This window comes from Pseudopipra pipra, chromosome 29 (assembly GCF_036250125.1).
Source record: "Pseudopipra pipra isolate bDixPip1 chromosome 29, bDixPip1.hap1, whole genome shotgun sequence".
NCBI lineage: Eukaryota > Metazoa > Chordata > Aves > Passeriformes > Pipridae > Pseudopipra > Pseudopipra pipra.
The window spans coordinates 194,544-210,682 of record NC_087577.1 but is presented as its reverse complement, the minus strand read 5'-3'; the positions used below and the strand labels follow the sequence as shown (position 1 = coordinate 210,682).

The following is a 16,139-nucleotide window of genomic DNA, read 5'->3' as shown; positions in this document are numbered from 1 at the left end:
GACTCAGCCTTGGGAAATCACAACTGTTCCTTTTCCTCCCCCTGAAGATGTTTGGAAATGAGGCTCTGAGAGTGCCTGGGCGGCTGCTCAGCAGCTCTGGTGGTGGTTCCAGCCCGAATTTCTCTCTGGAAAGCAGCTGATTAATGACAGATGAACCTTCCCGGGGCAAATTGGGATGTTCTGAGGGAGGAGTTGGGGTTGTTCTGGGCTCTTGTCCCCACAAAACCCGGTGGCTGGACCTTACTATTGGATGCAGCCCCAAAACTTAACATGTCCACCCCCATATGGAGCAAAACTGCCCTAAAAAGGGTGTTCCTCCCAAAAAGAGTGTTTATCCATCCCCACCCATCCTTCCAGCTCCTGCCCACCACCACAGCTTGCTCCAAGGAGAGCTGTGGAGTGTTTTCAGGCCTAAATGGGGTTGTTTTCTAGCTGAAAATGTCAAATTTTAGTGTCTTCTGTGACCCCTGGGGCACGTTGTGATACCTGGAGCATCCTGAGCACCTGCTGGAGGGAACCCTGAACTTCCCACACGTCCACCTCCCCTGAGCCTGTCTCCAAGGATTTCCCCCCCCGGATTTGCGGGGTTTAAGGAGAGAGGAAAGTGCAGGACTCGCCTGGAGGAAAACCCACACAGACACAGCAGAGCTTTGGCAGCCTCAGGGCAAATCTTTATTTGGCAGCAAACCCACCACACTTTGCAGAAGGGGGGGAGGGAGGGGGGCAGAGAGGGGTGGCCCGAGGTTGGGTTTGATCCTGGAGCCTTTCCCAGCCCGAAACTTTCCATGGGGGGGAGGAAACCAGGGGCTGCAGCGCGGCCGAGGGGCCAAGCCCAGCTCAGTGGTGCTGCTGGTGCTGGTGCTGCTGGTCCTGGTGCTGGTGCTGCTGGTCCTGGTGGTGCTGGTGCTGGTGCTGCTGGTCCTGGTGGTGCTGGTGCTGGTGCTGCTGGTCCTCCACCTCGTGCAGGTGCTCGTGGGTGGCGCAGGTGACGCGGACGATGAGCAGCATCATCTCGTAGAAGCTGATCTGGGAGTCCTTGTTGATGTCCAGGTCCTTGAAGATCTTGTCGATGGTGGCCTTGTTCTTCACGTGCTGCAGAGGAGGAAGGGACAGGGTGAGGGGGAGCATCACTCACAGCTCAAACCTCTCCTTGGGCGAAAAAACCCTTCACTCAACACTAGAAAAGGGAGTCACAAAAACAGTGGGATTTGGGAGTGGTGTTTCTGAGCCCATTTCCAGATGGCAAAGGAGCTCCTGAGCAGCCTAACCCTGATTTTTGAGGAGGAGGGGATGAGGGTCAATACCCAGCTGCAGGTTCACCCAGACCTGGGTGGGATTCCTTCCTCTGACTTTATGGAGCAGGTTTGGAAAGGGGAGGTTGGACAGGGAGGGTGGGGCAGGAGATATCCGCGTTAGGGGGGTCCAGCCCAGCTCCCTCCCCATGTGGACCCTGCTCTGGGCCCACTCACCTTCAGGTAGTTGGCAAGATACTTCTCAATGAGGAGCTTCAGCTCCTTCTTGGTCAGGGTGTCCCTGTCCCCCTCCCGCCTGGAGTAGTGGTGGAAGACATCAATGATGACATCCATGGCCTTCTCCAGCTCGGAGGGCTGCTCCTGGCTCTGGGAGCTCTGGAAGAGAAAGGGTTGCACCAAATAACAGCAGGAGCCACAATGGGTGTGGAAATCTGCCATAACCAGGGCGGTGAGGACACGGCCAGGGGGGTTTCCCTCGAAATGTGCCTCCTTCCTGGCACTGCTGGAGCTCCCAAACCAGCTGGTAGCACCCCAAAAACCTCTGGAGAGATACAGAGCACAAGATCTGATGTCCTGGAACCCCTTTGGTGGTCAGAACGTGCGAGGGGGGAACCTCCTCCAGGAGAAAACATCCCTGTGGGATGAGCCTGGTTGTGCTCTGCCAGCAACCGATGGCAGGTCATGATGAGATGCTCCCTGAGGGTCTTCACACCTCTGGTGGCCCAACCAGCACCTGGAAAAGAGACCTTAAATGCACATTGGACTTACCTTGCTCATCTTGGCAGCGGAGTGAGATCCCCTGGGGCCGGTGTGGGGCAGGTCCCAAGCGAGGGGTCTCTTATACCCTGGCCATGAAAGGTTGTGAAATGTCCCTGTTTCATCCAGTCCATGCTCATGACACACTGGGCATTGCTTAAGGCTCGGGGGCAGTTCCTGAAAAAGGGTCTCTGTGGCTTTTCCCGCAAGGTCGGGGTGTCACGGACTCCACCAGGGTGGCAGGGGGTGGGCAGGGCATGGAAATGTCCCTTCAGGTGGGTCCCCTTCACCTGGTTGAGGTTTGAGCTGTGAACTTTGCCCTCACCCTGTTCCCTCCTTCCCAGCATGTGGGAAATGAGGAAATGTGGGAAAATCGTGATCAATTCTCCACCAACTCTTGCCAAAAGTCCGTTCCCTTGGGATTCTTCCACTTCACCTGGTTTTGCCCATTCATAGGGGTGTCTTCTGGTGCCACAGGGCACCCACACCATCATTCCTGCCCTTCTCCAGTGAGTGTCCCCATCCCTGCAGAGCTGGGGCACCCCGAAGGGTCCCAGTGCTTCGTTACGTTGGAAAAGCCCCCAAGATCATCAGACCCAACCTTTGACCCATCTGTCTCCACCCAGAGCAGCGAGTGCCACAAGCACAGGCCTGGCAGCAGTGCCAGGGCTGCCCGTGTGACACGGGCACAGAGGTGGCACCGAGGGACCATCCCCTGCCTGCAGCAAATGTCTTTCCGTGACAGACACATAATCCAGGGCGTGTGCCTGGCCTGGCAGGGCTCCAGGAGCTCCATTTCACCTCCAGGGGTGGATTGTCCCCACCCCAGGTGTGCTCTGAGCTGTACAGACCAGGTCTGGCTGAAAGGTGTTTATTTTTTTTTGCACATTTTGGGACTCTGTCCTCACTCTGTGGCTTTTGTTGTTGTTGTCTCTCAGCGTGGCACAGACCCAGCGCAGGCGCTTTGGCTTCGGAGCTGCCAAGTTTGGGAGCAAAACGAGACTTTCCAGTGTTTCTTCATCAAAAAGCGCTGCCTGCTGACTCAGCAGACTCGTTTTGGGGTTTGTTTAACCTGCCAAGCATTGTGTTGGTCTCAGACACAAAGTGGAGGCCAAAGCAGGGCCATGGACAGGCCTGGGGCGAGTTCCAGGAGCTCCAGAGGAGCTGATGTGGGGCAGCACCGTGCAGGGAGCTGCTCAGAGGTGCAGCCTTGGTCTACAAACTGCTTTTCAGGGAGAATTTCTTCCTGGAAGGGGTGGTGAGGCCTTGGCAGGGGCTGCCCAGGGAGGTGGGGGAGTCCCCAGCCCTGGAGGTGTCCAAGGAACGACTGACTGTGGCACTGAGTGCTCTGGGAGATGGTCAAAGGTTGGACTTGATGACCTTGGAGGGCTTTTCCATCCTCAGTGATTCTGGGAATGATTCTGTGATACAACAGCCCCCCCAGGCTCCAGCCCTCACTGGGGGTGCTCTGCATTTCACAACAGATGCTCAGAAGGTCTGGAGAAGGTCTGGGCTGTTTCACAACAGGGTGTCCGGGACCATCCCCAGCATTGCAGAATTTTGTAGCAATATCAGGAAACCCCCCTTTTGGTCACTTTATCACCCTGGAGGTGGGGAAGAACAAGGGTGTGGGAGGGGTTTCCAAGGTGGGATAGTGGCTGGATCCTTGGATGTGCCCACAGGCAAGAGGAATGAGCCTCTGCATGTTTGGTTGTGACCTGGGGTGACCGGGGAGCCCGGGCAGTGCTGAGGGTCCCAGGAACATGTCCTGGCACAACTTTCTGCTGGCTCTGCAGCCCCCCTTGCACAGGACTTGCACAGCCCCCTGTCCACCTACAACCCCGTCCCCAAGGCCAGCAGGGTCGGGCAAGGATCTGCTCACTGGAGGGACTGAGAGGGTCTGGGGAACTCAGGATGTGTTTCCAGGTGCCCAGGGTTGGTTGTACCCCGAGGAGCTGAGCCCTGGCAGGGCACCCCGAGCTTGGCAAGGGTTGCAAAACTCTTTCAAAACACACTTTTAAGGGCTGATGTGGGCAGAGGGAAGAGCAGGGCTTGTCACCCCCTGGGTTATCCCCCAGGACCAGTGCCCACCCTCCCCGCCACCCGTGGGATGCGGAAGGAATTGTCGGCACGGGAAGGACTCGGTGGATTTCAAGTGATGCTTTATTGTCTCACAGGCGTGAGGGATCCCAGCAGGCAGAGAGCACCCAGAGCCCCGTTCCTAAAGCAGCCCTAAAGCTCCCGGTGTTCCATGGGGGGGAGCTGAGGCTCAGTCCTGGTCGGGCCCGCAGCGGTCGGAGCCGTGGCTGATGCGATGGGCGTCGTCAGCCACCTTGGCCAGGACGATGCTGAACTCCTCGAAGGACAGCTCCTTGTCCTTGTTGAGGTCAGTCTCCTTGAAGATCTTGTCCAAGTAACCACGTTGGTTCCTGCCCTGGAATCGGGGGACAGGAGAGGTTTTAGTGCATCCCCTCCCCTGGCTCTGAATCCAGCAGTGGAGACAGAGCCAGCTGGGTCCTTCCATGCCCTGGGATGTGTCTGGATCTGCAGGACATCATGACCCTCTCCTACAGTGCAATTAGCCCCTAATTAAGCTCTAAGTGGACACTTGTCCCGAGTCCCTCTGGCTGGAGGAGAGAGCTCAGGTGGCCCCACAGGTCTGACCACAGTGAACCACTGCCATGGTGGGACCTGCTCCCCATTCCCTCGGAGCCACCTGAGCCTCGTCCCCCGGCACATCCCGAGGGAAGGCTCCCCCAGGGAGCCCCTCTGGCACTCACACAGGCCTGCAGGAAGGTGGGGGCCTGCTCGGTGATCAGCGTTTTGAAGTCGTTTAAGCTGAGGAGGTCGAGCTCTCCCTGCCGGACGCTGTAACGGTGATAAACGTCCACGATGGTCTTCAGGGCCCTCTCCAGGGTGCAATTCCCGGGGAACTGCCGGCTCTCGGCGTGGCTGTGGGTGCTGGCAGACATGGCTGAGCTCGGGAGGTACCTGCAGAAACTGGGAAACACCTCAAAGCTGTGAAATGGGCCCAAAATCAGGCACCCCAGGGAGGGGGAGCCGCCCCTGCCCGGCCCCGGAGACTGTTCTATTTTATATGTAATGCCAAAATATATATTGTGTTATTTCTATATATAATATATACTATATAATATATACTATATAATATATAATACATTATATATATTATATATATTATATAATATATTATACTATGTTATATTATATATTATGCCAAATTATACCTATATTATGTTATTTTAATATATATAATATATAATAATATATAACATATATTATCACATATATATTGTAATACAACACATGCATTATATATTATATATATTCCATATAATGCCAGAATTTATCCTTGTTTTGCAGCCCAAACCAGCCTCCTCCCCTGCCCTGAGCAGAAACCACCCCGCTGGGCTGAGTCCACGTCCAAAACTGCGTCTCCCTCAGCGTGTCCCTTGGAGGCCCTCCCGGTCCCACTCACCTGGTCTCGAGGAGGGTGTGCAGAGAACAGATCCCTTCTGTGCTCCCGGAGCCCGGGCAGCCCTTTTATCCCCGGCTGAGGGGCGGTTTCACCACAGCTGGTGACACACCTGCCACAAGCAGCGGCTTGAGTTCGCCTTTCCCGCTCCTGGAAATTGCCGGGTGGGCCCTTCCCGAGCCCCTCCCGGCTCGTTCCTCCTCAGGCAGTTCCTGGTTGCACCCACCGGGCTTTGGAAACGCCGTCCTTGCCCCGGCTGTCACCTCTGCCAGGCCCCACGTGCAGCAGGAGGGGACCCACGCCGGGTGTGTGGTCACACCTTGGCACAAGTTGCCAGAACTGGGCAAGTTTTGCAACGTGCCAAAAATTCACACGTCTTCAGACTGGTGGGGGAGAAAGTCGGGCTGTTTTGCACAAAGCAGCATCTGCCTTTCAAAACTGGTTTTCCAGAGTGTTTTCCATTCCTCTCTATCTTCACGTCACCCACACCAGACCTTTCCTCTCGCTCCAGGAATTTTCTGGAGGAAACCGGGCATAAAACCAGAGGAAAAGCCGAGCTCAGGGTCTCCACAGGCTGGTGGATGAGCCACCAAATGTTTTGCAACTGTCACCTCTGTGTCACCCGTCCAGAAGAATGAGGAGACTCTCAGAAGATTTAAACCAAGACAATAGATACCAGGAAGAGGAGAGGACCAGCAGAACAAGAGGGTAACCAGTCCTGTTTGAGGATGCTCCTCGTGTGGCCCGGGGGCAGTGGCAGGAACTGTTGCATGAGTTTTATTCCCGTATCCCTGACTCACATTATTGCTCTTTTTGTGTTCCGGCTCCGCTCATTAGGGACTGTCAGCAGTCCCAAATTGCATCCTCATTCCTCAGCCAACAGGGAAAGCCTTGGGCAGGGTTTGGAGGCTTGTGTAGCCCCCACATGTGACATATGGGCCCTGAATTCCTGTTTTTCCTCCTTTTTGTTCCCCAAAACCTGTGGGGGGGCAGCTCACGGTGCCCAGGCCTGCAAGGGGAGCGATGCCCAAGTGCCACCAGGGTGCCCTGGCAGGACAGTGAGTGGCATCTGCCTCCAGGGGACAAGGGCTGCTCCCCAAATCCCTCGTGGAGCCTGACAGCAGTGATCTGTGTCACGGGGTGCAAGTGCCCTCACAATGGTTGGGTTTCACGTGGGACGGGCTCCTGGTTTCGGCTGATATTGGAACTGTCGGAGCCTCCTGAGCCTGAGGGTTTCCCCCTCAGTGCACAGTCACCAGCACAGTCAGGAGCTCTTTGTCACTCCTGTTTCTGCCCCCCAGGAGCCCACGGTGACCTTTAGAAGTGCCAGGACTCGGGGGGCTGTCATCCCACCCTATAAAACCCCCCAGTTTCATTGTGCAGAGTCACCACTGTGTGTGACCAGGGCAGCACCTCCGAGCAGCTCCTGCCACGGAGCTGCCCCACGTCAGCCCCCTGGAGCTCCTGGAGCCCCTCAGCCTCGTTCTCTGCTGGGCTGGGGCCAGTTGGTTGCTTTGGGGGTTGCAAAAGCATCACAGGCACCCCCAGGATGTGGCACCTCCAACTCCAGGGCTGGGGCTCAGCAGAGACCTGGGGAAGGACCCCCCCCCTGCTGTGCTTCACCCCTGGCATGTCCTGGAGCTGGTCCAAAGAGGGACTGGGAGGAGAAGGGCTGGGGATGTTCCCCACCTCTGTTACCCCCCTGGCACATCCTAGAGCTGGTCCAAAGGGGATTTGGGAGAAGCAGGGCTAGGGATGTTCCTGTGCTTCACCCCTGGCATGTCCTGGAGATGATCCAAAAAGGGACTGGGAGGAGAAGGGCTAGGAATGCTCTGGTGCTTCCCCCCATTGTGTCCTGGAGCTGATCCAAAGAGGACTGGGAGAAGCAGGGCTGGGAGTGCTCCAGCTGCTCCTACCAAGGACACACTCACTGTCTGCTGAGGTAGAGGATGCTGGGACCAACCACCCACTGAGAGCGGGAGCACACTGGGATCTGACCCCCTTCAGGAGCCCACACAGCCTGTTTTGCTCGGTGGGGACTCCCCACTCTGCCCAGAGCAAGATCCCCCTGTGCCACCTTCCCCTCCCGTTGCTCCTCCAGCTCAATCTGTGTTTAACCCCCCCAGCCATGGGTTGGGTGAGAATCTGGAATCCCACCCACCCCCGGAGCCCCCAGAACACGTAACAAGATGCATTTGGTGCTCGAAGTAAAGGATTTTATTTCAATGCCACAGGCAGAAGCAGCTGACAAGGCTTTGGTTCCAGGGAAGGGATGCTGGTGCTGGGAAAGCAGAGCCCCGTGGGCACAGACACCCCGGGAGACGCTTCAGTTCCGGGGACGGCGGCCGTGGTCGTGCCCGTGGTCGTGCCCGTGGTCGTGCCCGTGGTCATGGTCCCCACCAGGGCCCTTGTGGGACCTGTCATGGGCATTGATGGCCACCAGGCTGAGCGTGGTCATGAACTCGGTGAACTTGAGGCGCCCGTCGTGGTTCCCGTCGGCTTTGGTGAAGAGCTGGTTGATGTAGTCGTCGGTGCTCGTGTTGGGCTGCAGCAGGACAGACAGAACAGGGCTCAGGCTCACCCTGCCAGCCCTCAGCTGGGAGGACTGAACCCCAGAAATCTTCCCTTTGGGAAGCCCCAGCCCCAAGGAGGGCACCATTCCCACAACGCTCGGCTCTTCCATCCCTGGAAGTGTCCAAGGCCAGGTTGGAGCAACCTGGTCTAGCAGGAGGTGTCCCCATGGCAGGGGGTGGAATGGGGTGATCTTTGAGGTCCCTTCCCACCCACCCCTTCCATGATTCCACGACCTTACTGGCTTGGTGTCGTTCAGGAAGGGCTTGGCCGTCTCCTTCAGCAGCTTGGAGAACTCGGTCTTGCTCAGGTAGTCGTCGATGGGCCGGTTCAGCACAGCATACTGGTGGTAGACGTTCACAGCACACTCCAGGGCCAGCTCCAGGTCGGTTTTCATCCTGCTGGGAAGGGACACACAGCAAAACATCAAAGCGGGTCGGAGGAGGAGGACTGGCCTCTCTCCTGGCCCGTCCCGATGGCACTTCTGGCACCACAAAGGCACCCTTTGGAAGAACCTACTCACCTTGGAGGAGTTCTGGGCTCTGCAGACAGTGCACAGGAGGAGCAGAGAGAGCAGGAGCAAGTGATGCTGCAGAGGAGACGACGCCTCTTTTATACTCTCCCTGAGCTACGATTTGTGACACCCTCAAATCTCCTCCGGGGCAGCAACCCTGGGAATTGTGCAAGGCTGCTCAGCACGCCCAGGTGGTGACTTCTCGGCTCCAGGAACTGGCTGCTCTCCCTGTTAACGAGGGAGGGGACGCCCCAAACTCATCAGGACAAAACAAGGAAACACTAAAACTGACATTTGTGAGGAGCTGTCACCGGGGGTCAGTGATGATGCAGCATTGGGACATTCCTGCAGAGTTTGGGGGGTCTGTGGAGATGATGGGAGACAAATTTGTCTGGATCACACCTCTGAGGGTCTCCAGTGGGATAACACTGGGCTTACCCAATGGGAGATGAGGTTCATCATTGCATTTGCCCCGTCGTTGTTGAGTCTGGATGGAGGTTTGGTGGCCCCTCTCAACGTGCTGCTGGTGTTGGCCAACACATCCCCCCCAGTCCATCTCTCCAAACTCATGAGAGCATTCTCCCTGCATCACTTGTCCATAGGTTTCCATGGAGTCAATCCTGGGTACAAATCCAGGCATGCCAGTGTGTGGGAAACCTTCCAGCTGGTCTGAGGAGGTGGCACTTCCCAGCAGCTCTAATTGCTGCCCGATGACAACTGAGGGCATTGGCAAACCCTCCCGACTCCCAGCTGTGCCCCTCAGTGTTGGGGGGATGCTGCCACACGTGGGAGACCCCCTGGTGTTCCCACTGCCCAACCCTGCGTGACTTCAGGGGGCTGGTGGGGAGCCCCTCATCCCAAATCCAGCCCCTGGCTGGCCCTGGAGGCTTTTGGGGAACAGGAGGGACAGTGGTGGTGAAACATCTCCCTGTCAGCCTCTTAATCCCGGAACCAGCACCCAAAGAATCCTCAATTGCAAAAGAGGGAAACAAAGGGACAGGTTTTCTGATGGAAACGGGCCAGGAAGGGGACCCACGTGCCCCATCCCCACCTCGGCCCCAGCCCAGAGCACTCAGTGCCACAGCCAGTCCTTCCCTGGGCACCTCCAGGGCTGGGCACTCCCCCACCTCCCTGGGCAGCCCCTGCCAAGGCCTGAACACCCTTTCTAGGGGGAAATTCCTCCTCATGGCCAACCTGACCCTCCCCTGGCACAGCTTGAGGCCGTTTTCCCTCCTCCTGTCCCTTGTTCCCTGGGAGCAGAGCCCGAACCCCCCCAGCTCCCCCCTCCTGTCAGGGAATTCCAGAGCCAGAAGGTCCCCCCTGAGCCTCCTTTTCTCCAGGATGAGCCCCCCCAGGTCTACATTTTGTGGTGGCTCCTGGCCACCCCCACACACAACCCCGGGGCCATCCAAGGGGGGGGCAAAGCCCAGGCTGGACAAACCAAAGCCTTTGTGGCATCTCCAGTGCTTCTGGCACAGCCCGAGGTGACCCATGAAGGCTCCCAGCGGGGTGGAGGAGGGGACACCCACATCTGGAAGGGGTAAATCGCACATCTGGAGGCCAGCACACAAGCCCAGATGGCCAAAGCTCTTCACTGGGGGGAAAAGGGGATGAGGGGGAGGAAAGGAGATGTAGAACCATGAGAAGGACGAGCTCAGAGCGGGGCCGGGGCTGCTCCCACAGTTTATAGCCCTGGGCTGAGTGTGCCCTGTGGCAGCCCAGGAGGGCTGGCTGGGTGCACAGGGAAGTGGCTCCACAACCCCACCCCGAGCAGGAACGCGGCTGAAACCCCGCTCAGGATTTACTGGGGAGGGGAAGGGACGAGGGTCCTGCGTGACAGCCCAGTGCGGCGGGTCCTGCCCCGCGGGGGGGGTCAGACGCTGACTCTGCCTGAGCTTCGCAGTTACGGCTAAAAAAGAGTCGTTCAGCCTTTGTTGCCGCTCCCGGAGCCGCTAATCCCTGGGAAACCTCCCGCCTCGCTCTGTGCGGCCGTGAACAGCTCTCGGGCTGCGGGGCGTTCAGAGCCCGCCGCTGACTCATCCCGAGCGGCTGCCAGGGCTCGGCTCGCGGGCGGTTCCCGAGGGCTCAGGGAACGCGGTGTCCACACCAAGGCAGAGCAGAATCCACTCTGGGACCTCCCTCGTTCCCACTCCTCACCCCGTCCCTGCAACCCGCCCGCGGGAGGGAATCGGGGTCTCGCCCACGGCCACAACACCCCATCCCTGGGGCACGAGACCCCCGTGGCAAAGGGAGCAGGGACTTGGTTGAAATCGCTATTTATTGAAATGGCATCAGGAGGACAAGGGGGAGGGCCCGGGGAAGGTGCTCCCCGCTCATTTCCTGCGTGGCATCTTGTCCGGGAGGTCCTGGAAGAAGTCGTTGCACATCATGGCCATGCAGGCCAGGAAGGTCACGTACTCCTGGAAGTCCACCTCGCTGTCGCTGTTGCAGTCCAGGTTGCTCATGAGCTGCTGTAAACTGGCCTCGCTGGTTTGTTTCTGCCCGGGGGAAAAACGGGGTTAAAATCGGGGTTCGCATCCAGGGCCACATTCCCAATCCTGGAATTGCCCCTGGACGTGGCACCTGCTGCCCTCCACTCACACTGAAGCTCGGCAGCTCCTTCAGGAGCATCTCCTTGAGCTCGGCCTTGCTGAGCTTGTACTTGTCCCCCTCCTTCCCGGAGTACTTGTGGAAGGTGGTGACCATCACGGCCAGCGCCTGCTCCAGGGGACTTGCCATGGGGACACCGGGAGACCTGGAGAGACAAACAGCTGGGAGCAGAGTTTGGGCCCCTCCCCATGCTGGGGGGCAACAGCGTCTCCCACCCCCAGACCGGTGCCCCATTCCTGGGCACACACTGGGATGCACCGTTCCCTCCCTAATTCCAGCCTCCCGCTTCCAGCCAGGCTGGAGAACCCCCAAAAAGGCCGTGTCAGAGGGGAAAAGGGGGGACCACAGCCCCTTCCCACCCAGGCCAGGCAGGGGAGGGGCTCAGGTGCTTTTCCAGCCCTCGGAGGTGAAATCCAGCCTTGGAACTCGGGTCCCCCAGCAGGAACCTCCCTCTCATCCCCGAGGGAAAAGCTCTGCCAGGGGACCCCGCTGTGGGATGCGCCACCGGCAACATCTGGAGAGCAGCTGGATGGGGAATCGCGGGGAAAATACAACTCACCGAGAGCTCAAAGGGAACAGCGGAGGACGGGAAGGGCGGGAGAGGAGACGGAGCCGGGCCACGGGATTTATAGCCCCGCCTGGGCCACCTCCCTCGGCCCCGGGCGGGGAGGAACCAACGATCCAGCGCCCGCTGGAAAAGGAGGAGAGGAAAGCCCGGGAGCAGCCCTGCCCGCCCCTCTCCCCCCCAGTTTTCCTGCTCCCGGGGGTTGGTTGGGGTTAGAAAGAACAAAACGTGCCCCTAGGGCTGGGCAGGGACCTCCCGGTCCAGGAGAATCCCTGGGCACACGGGATGAGCGGCGGGCACCGCATCCCACCTGTGCCAGCGCGGGCGGGTGGGGCCACACGCGAGGGTTTTGGCAGCATCCCGAGGGATTCTGGAGCCCAGCGGGGTCTGTCCATGGGGAGGGGGGTTTGTGCTGAGGGTTTTTCTGTCTGGTTTTGACTCTCCTGGCAGCGATTTTGTTTCCTGGCTCCGAGGGCAGTGTCACAACGCCCCGTTGTGTAACCCGGCGCTATTTCGGTGCCTGCGTGGCCCAGGCACGTGTCAGGAGCTGTGGAGAACACCAGGAACCGGCAGTTTCCAACCCCCCAGACGTGGGCTGAGGGCTGACAAAGGCCCTGAGTGCCCCCCCAGCCCCCTCAGAGGGAACCTGCTGCTGTGGGGAACAGAGAGAGAAAAGCAGGGGATGAAGCTCCAGGCTGCTCCAAAGCTCAGTGGGATGTGAAAGCCCCCCAGACACCCCCTGACATCTCCCCAGGTCGGGGGTTTCTTTACATTTTGGCAGGAGAAACCCCCAGCCTGAACCTCCTCCCCTCATTAGTGCAAACTGGTGTGAGTTCCTGGGAGGGGCAGAAGCTCCTGGGGCTCTTCATAAAGACTCTGGGAAGGGGCAGAGCAAAGTTTGGAGCTGCTGGGCAGGTGCTGGAAGGACCTGGAGGGGCTCAGCAAGGACCTGGTAGGGTTCAACGAGGACATGGGGGCCTTGGGAAGGACCTGGAGAGCTCAAGGAAGGACTTAGAGGGGCTCAGGGAAGACCTGGGCCCTTGGGAACAGGCTCTGGCAGGGGTCTGCTCTGTCATGGAGTGGTGCAGAGGCTTTGTGAGGGCTTTTTAAATCTGGGATGGTTCCTGTGGAAAAGCCAAAGAGCAGCTGCTGCACCTTCTGCAAACCAGCCCAGACCTGCCTGGAGCTGCCTCAGCGATGGGAGGAGGAGGAAGGGGAACCCTGTGGCTCCCAGTCACATCCCAGGAAATTCCTGCCTGTCTGTGGCCCCGGGGCTCCCTGGAGAACTAGGGGGGTCGGGTTGGCCTCCAGTGCAGCCCCCCAGCACGGGCCCACCCCCAGGAGGGCTGAGGGTCTCCTGGAGGAGTCTGGGGACACGCTCTGGGTTCGTGTCTCTCTGTCCAGTTCCTCCACCCCAGTTTCTCTCCCCAAACCCAACGAGGTGCCCAGGGCAGCTCGTGCCCACCTAAACCCCACGGTGGGCACTCGAACCTCAGCTGTTTCGCCCCAAAGTGCACTGAGCCCCTCCCTGAGCCAGCAAGGACAGCTCAGGGGGGGCATCCAAGCAGCTCAGACTGTTTTGCTCAGACTCCTCCAGAAAATGCCTTCCGGGGCTGCATCAGAGCATGGAAAATCCCAGGGAGCTGGAGGAAGGTATGAATCACCCTCTGCCCGTTACCCAGCAGGCACAGAACCCCTGGAGCACACCCAGAACTGGGGAAAGCTTTTATTGAAAGCCCCTCTGGGCAGGGGTGGGGGGTCACTTCCTGCGGTGCTGCTTGCTGGGGTCGTCCTTGAAGAAGTCGTTGAAGCCCATGGTGATGCAGGCCAGGAAACACACGTACTCCTTGAAATCCACCTCGCTGTCCTTGTTGTGGTCCAGGTCGTTCACCAGCCGCTTGAATTCCGCCTCATCCATTTGTTTCTGGTGGGGCATGAGAGGTTTTGGGGTGTCCCCAACCTGCCCTTCCAGCCCTGCTCCCCTCCCCCTGCCTGGAAGGAGGGTTTTCCCTTTGCCTTTGGAAGGAGGTGGCCTGGAAAGCTGCACCTGTGACAGGGTAGTGCTGGAGCAGCTGCACCAAATGTGCCTCTGGGATGTGGAAAAGTTGGGCTAAAAAACTTCTCCTCCCTCTTCCCAATTTAAACCACAAGGTTTTAAAGAAGGGGAAGTTGGGGGTTAAAAAAAATGATTATAAAATGGAAATCAGAGCATGATTTCCTTTGCCAAAATAAATATTTCTGGGGGCATAAAAAAAGCCAAATTTCCTTTTGGGCTGAGGCTGCTCCAGCTCAGCTCCTCCTGGTCTCATCCTTCCTCCTCCTCCTCCCCAGGGCTCTCCCCGGAGCATGAGGCTTCTCTGGGCTGCATCCATCATTCTGACACCTCCCACCCTGCCCCGGGCACCTCCAAAGGCCACCCAGGGCTGTCCCTCGTGGCCACTTACGCTCCCGAAGATGGGCAGCTCCTTGTTCAGCAGGTCCTTGAGCTCGGCCTTGCTGAGCTTGAACTTGTCCCCCTCCTTCCCCGAGTACTTGTGGAAGGTGGTGACCATCACAGCCAGTGCCTGCTCCAGGGGACACGCCATGGCCAGCCTGGGGGGCACAGCAGGACAGGGGCTCAGGGTCTGTGCCCCCCACCCTGCCTGGGCCGTTCCCCTGCAGCCCCCGTGGCCCTCGGGAGGGTTTGGGGTGTGGGGAGGAAGAGGAGCAGAGACTCACCTGGTCAGCAGCCCTGAGGACACACAGGATGCTGCAGCCAGGGCAGGACGGGCATTTATAGCCCCGTGGGGGTGGCACTGCCCCTGTGCCCCCCCGGGCTTTCCCAGCAGCTCCACCAGGGTGGTTTCGCCCGCACCCCATTTTTGCCTAACGAGCTGTGTGATCCCATTAGAGGGGGGGATTTGGGTGCTGGTGGGGTCACCAGCCCATGTGCCCCCTAAACCATCACTGCACTGTCCCTCACACCCCCAGCATGGGTGGTCCTGAGCGATCCCTTCCTGGTGACCCCAATCCAAGGGAATATTTGGGGCAGGGGGGTGACAATGGATTTATCTGAGCCGTGGGCTGGGGTTTGGTGCTGCCTGGTGGGTTCCTGAGCTTTAGCACCTGCTTAGCACCAGGCACAGGGTCAGGATTTGTGCTCCCCTAGGAGAGCCACATCCCCCTTCCAGTCCATCACCTTGTCCTTGTCGTTCTCCAGGTCCTTCAGGAGCACCCAGAAGCTGAGCTCATCCCCTTGTCCTTGGCACAGAGGGTCACTGAGGTCAAGGACCAGGGCACAGGGGGGCATCAGCCATGCCAGGGGGGTTTGTGTGGTGTCCCACCCTTAAGAAGGAGGGATCACGCAAGATTCTCTGGGATTCCATAGCTGGACACATGGGGGGACCTGTTTTAGGGAGCAGCAAGACCTTCTCTGCCCCCCCCACCCTCCCAGGGGTGGGAAGGGACACAAGAAAGGGGAATATTCTGAAATGTTTCCGTTTGCTGCACCTAGAAGTGAGGTGTTGGGGTTTGGCTGCCCCCACGCTGAGGGTCCGTTCCGGAGGGACCCCGAGGATCGAGGCTGGATCGCTGGGATTCCGTGGGAGCGGCGGGAGCGGGGCCCAGCCCAGCCCCACAAACCGCGGGGTGAGTCACGGCCCGGCCCTCGCCCCACGGGGATTCCTCGGCCGTGACTCAGCCGCGGCCCCGCCCCGCTCCCACGGCGAGAATCCCGGTTTTCCGGGGACCCCCGGAGCTGCGGGGCCGGGCAGAGGGGGCTCCGTGGGCAGGGGGACAGGCAGGGGGACAGGCAGGGGGACAGGCAGGGGACAGAGATGCTCCTGCAGCAGAACGAGAGCAACGAGGGGTTGGCTGGGAGGGGATGGGGGCCGCGGTTTCACGGTGCCGTCACCCCCCTGCCGTGCGAGTGGGGCTCGTGGGGGGCAACCACCACGCTCGTAGGTCCCCGCCCAAGTCCCTTCCCAGTGGAAAATCCCCGGAAGAGCCGGAGCGGCTCGGGCTCCCTGCCCGCACCGTGGGCGTTGCGGAGCGCGACGAGCCCAACCCTGCTGAGCACGGGGGTCCCTGGGGGTCTTTGGGGGTCCCTGGAGGTCTCGGCACAGCTTTGCCCCGTCCCCATCCCGGGTGGGGGGTCTGCAATGTGCCGGGATGCAGGACGGGAAGGGGGGTCCCCCGAGACCCCCCCCGGGGTCGGGGCAGCCGCGGAGCCGCTGGAATATGGGGCTGTAATTCCGGGCTGCCGAGGACCCCCTTGGGGACACAGAGGGGGTCCCCCAGGAGAGCTGTGGCAGCGGCCGCAGCCCTGTCCCCAGGCAGAGGGTTGGGTTGGGTTGGGTTGGGGTGTGGTGGGCGCTGGGAGTGCGCGGTGTCTGCTGA

The 16,139-nt window shown here is 59.4% G+C and overlaps 5 protein-coding genes and 1 long non-coding RNA gene across 7 annotated transcripts; 1 reads left to right on the top strand and 5 right to left on the bottom strand.

Moving 5' to 3' along the window:
• Positions 1–649: 649 nt before the first annotated feature.
• Positions 650–2,214, bottom strand: LOC135403958 (protein MRP-126-like). The gene is made up of 3 exons (XM_064638404.1): positions 2,022–2,214; positions 1,470–1,628; positions 650–1,092 (listed from the first exon to the last, which is right to left on the bottom strand). Exons 1-3 carry the CDS (start codon positions 2,028–2,030, stop codon positions 838–840), a joined length of 423 nt encoding a protein of 140 aa, XP_064494474.1. The 5' UTR covers positions 2,031–2,214; the 3' UTR covers positions 650–837.
• Positions 2,215–4,154: 1,940 nt separating this feature from the next.
• LOC135403962 (protein S100-A8-like) lies at positions 4,155–5,046 on the bottom strand. Its single transcript, XM_064638407.1, has 2 exons — positions 4,790–5,046; positions 4,155–4,443 (listed from the first exon to the last, which is right to left on the bottom strand). The coding sequence occupies exons 1-2, from the start codon at positions 4,979–4,981 to the stop codon at positions 4,279–4,281; spliced, it is 357 nt and encodes a 118-aa protein (XP_064494477.1). The 5' UTR covers positions 4,982–5,046; the 3' UTR covers positions 4,155–4,278.
• On the top strand, positions 4,909–6,290 carry LOC135403963 (uncharacterized). Its single transcript, XR_010425539.1, has 2 exons — positions 4,909–4,996; positions 5,391–6,290. It is a non-coding gene; the product is annotated as an uncharacterized LOC135403963 (long non-coding RNA).
• A 1,416-nt stretch (positions 6,291–7,706) lies between these two features.
• On the bottom strand, positions 7,707–8,693 carry LOC135403959 (protein S100-A9-like). Of its 2 annotated transcripts, none has more exons than XM_064638406.1 (3): positions 8,597–8,693; positions 8,315–8,474; positions 7,707–8,047 (listed from the first exon to the last, which is right to left on the bottom strand). In XM_064638406.1, exons 2-3 carry the CDS (start codon positions 8,468–8,470, stop codon positions 7,829–7,831), a joined length of 375 nt encoding a protein of 124 aa, XP_064494476.1. In that variant the 5' UTR covers positions 8,471–8,474; positions 8,597–8,693; the 3' UTR covers positions 7,707–7,828. The 2 variants fall into 2 exon arrangements, with proteins under 2 accessions (XP_064494476.1, XP_064494475.1); XM_064638405.1 differs by having other exon boundaries at positions 8,315–8,471; positions 8,597–8,688.
• A 2,154-nt stretch (positions 8,694–10,847) lies between these two features.
• LOC135404075 (protein S100-A4-like) lies at positions 10,848–11,908 on the bottom strand. Its single transcript, XM_064638637.1, has 3 exons — positions 11,757–11,908; positions 11,189–11,342; positions 10,848–11,085 (listed from the first exon to the last, which is right to left on the bottom strand). Exons 2-3 carry the CDS (start codon positions 11,324–11,326, stop codon positions 10,921–10,923), a joined length of 303 nt encoding a protein of 100 aa, XP_064494707.1. The 5' UTR covers positions 11,327–11,342; positions 11,757–11,908; the 3' UTR covers positions 10,848–10,920.
• A 1,573-nt stretch (positions 11,909–13,481) lies between these two features.
• LOC135404071 (protein S100-A4-like) lies at positions 13,482–15,414 on the bottom strand. Its single transcript, XM_064638632.1, has 3 exons — positions 14,481–15,414; positions 14,207–14,354; positions 13,482–13,686 (listed from the first exon to the last, which is right to left on the bottom strand). The coding sequence occupies exons 2-3, from the start codon at positions 14,345–14,347 to the stop codon at positions 13,522–13,524; spliced, it is 306 nt and encodes a 101-aa protein (XP_064494702.1). The 5' UTR covers positions 14,348–14,354; positions 14,481–15,414; the 3' UTR covers positions 13,482–13,521.
• Positions 15,415–16,139: the final 725 nt, after the last annotated feature.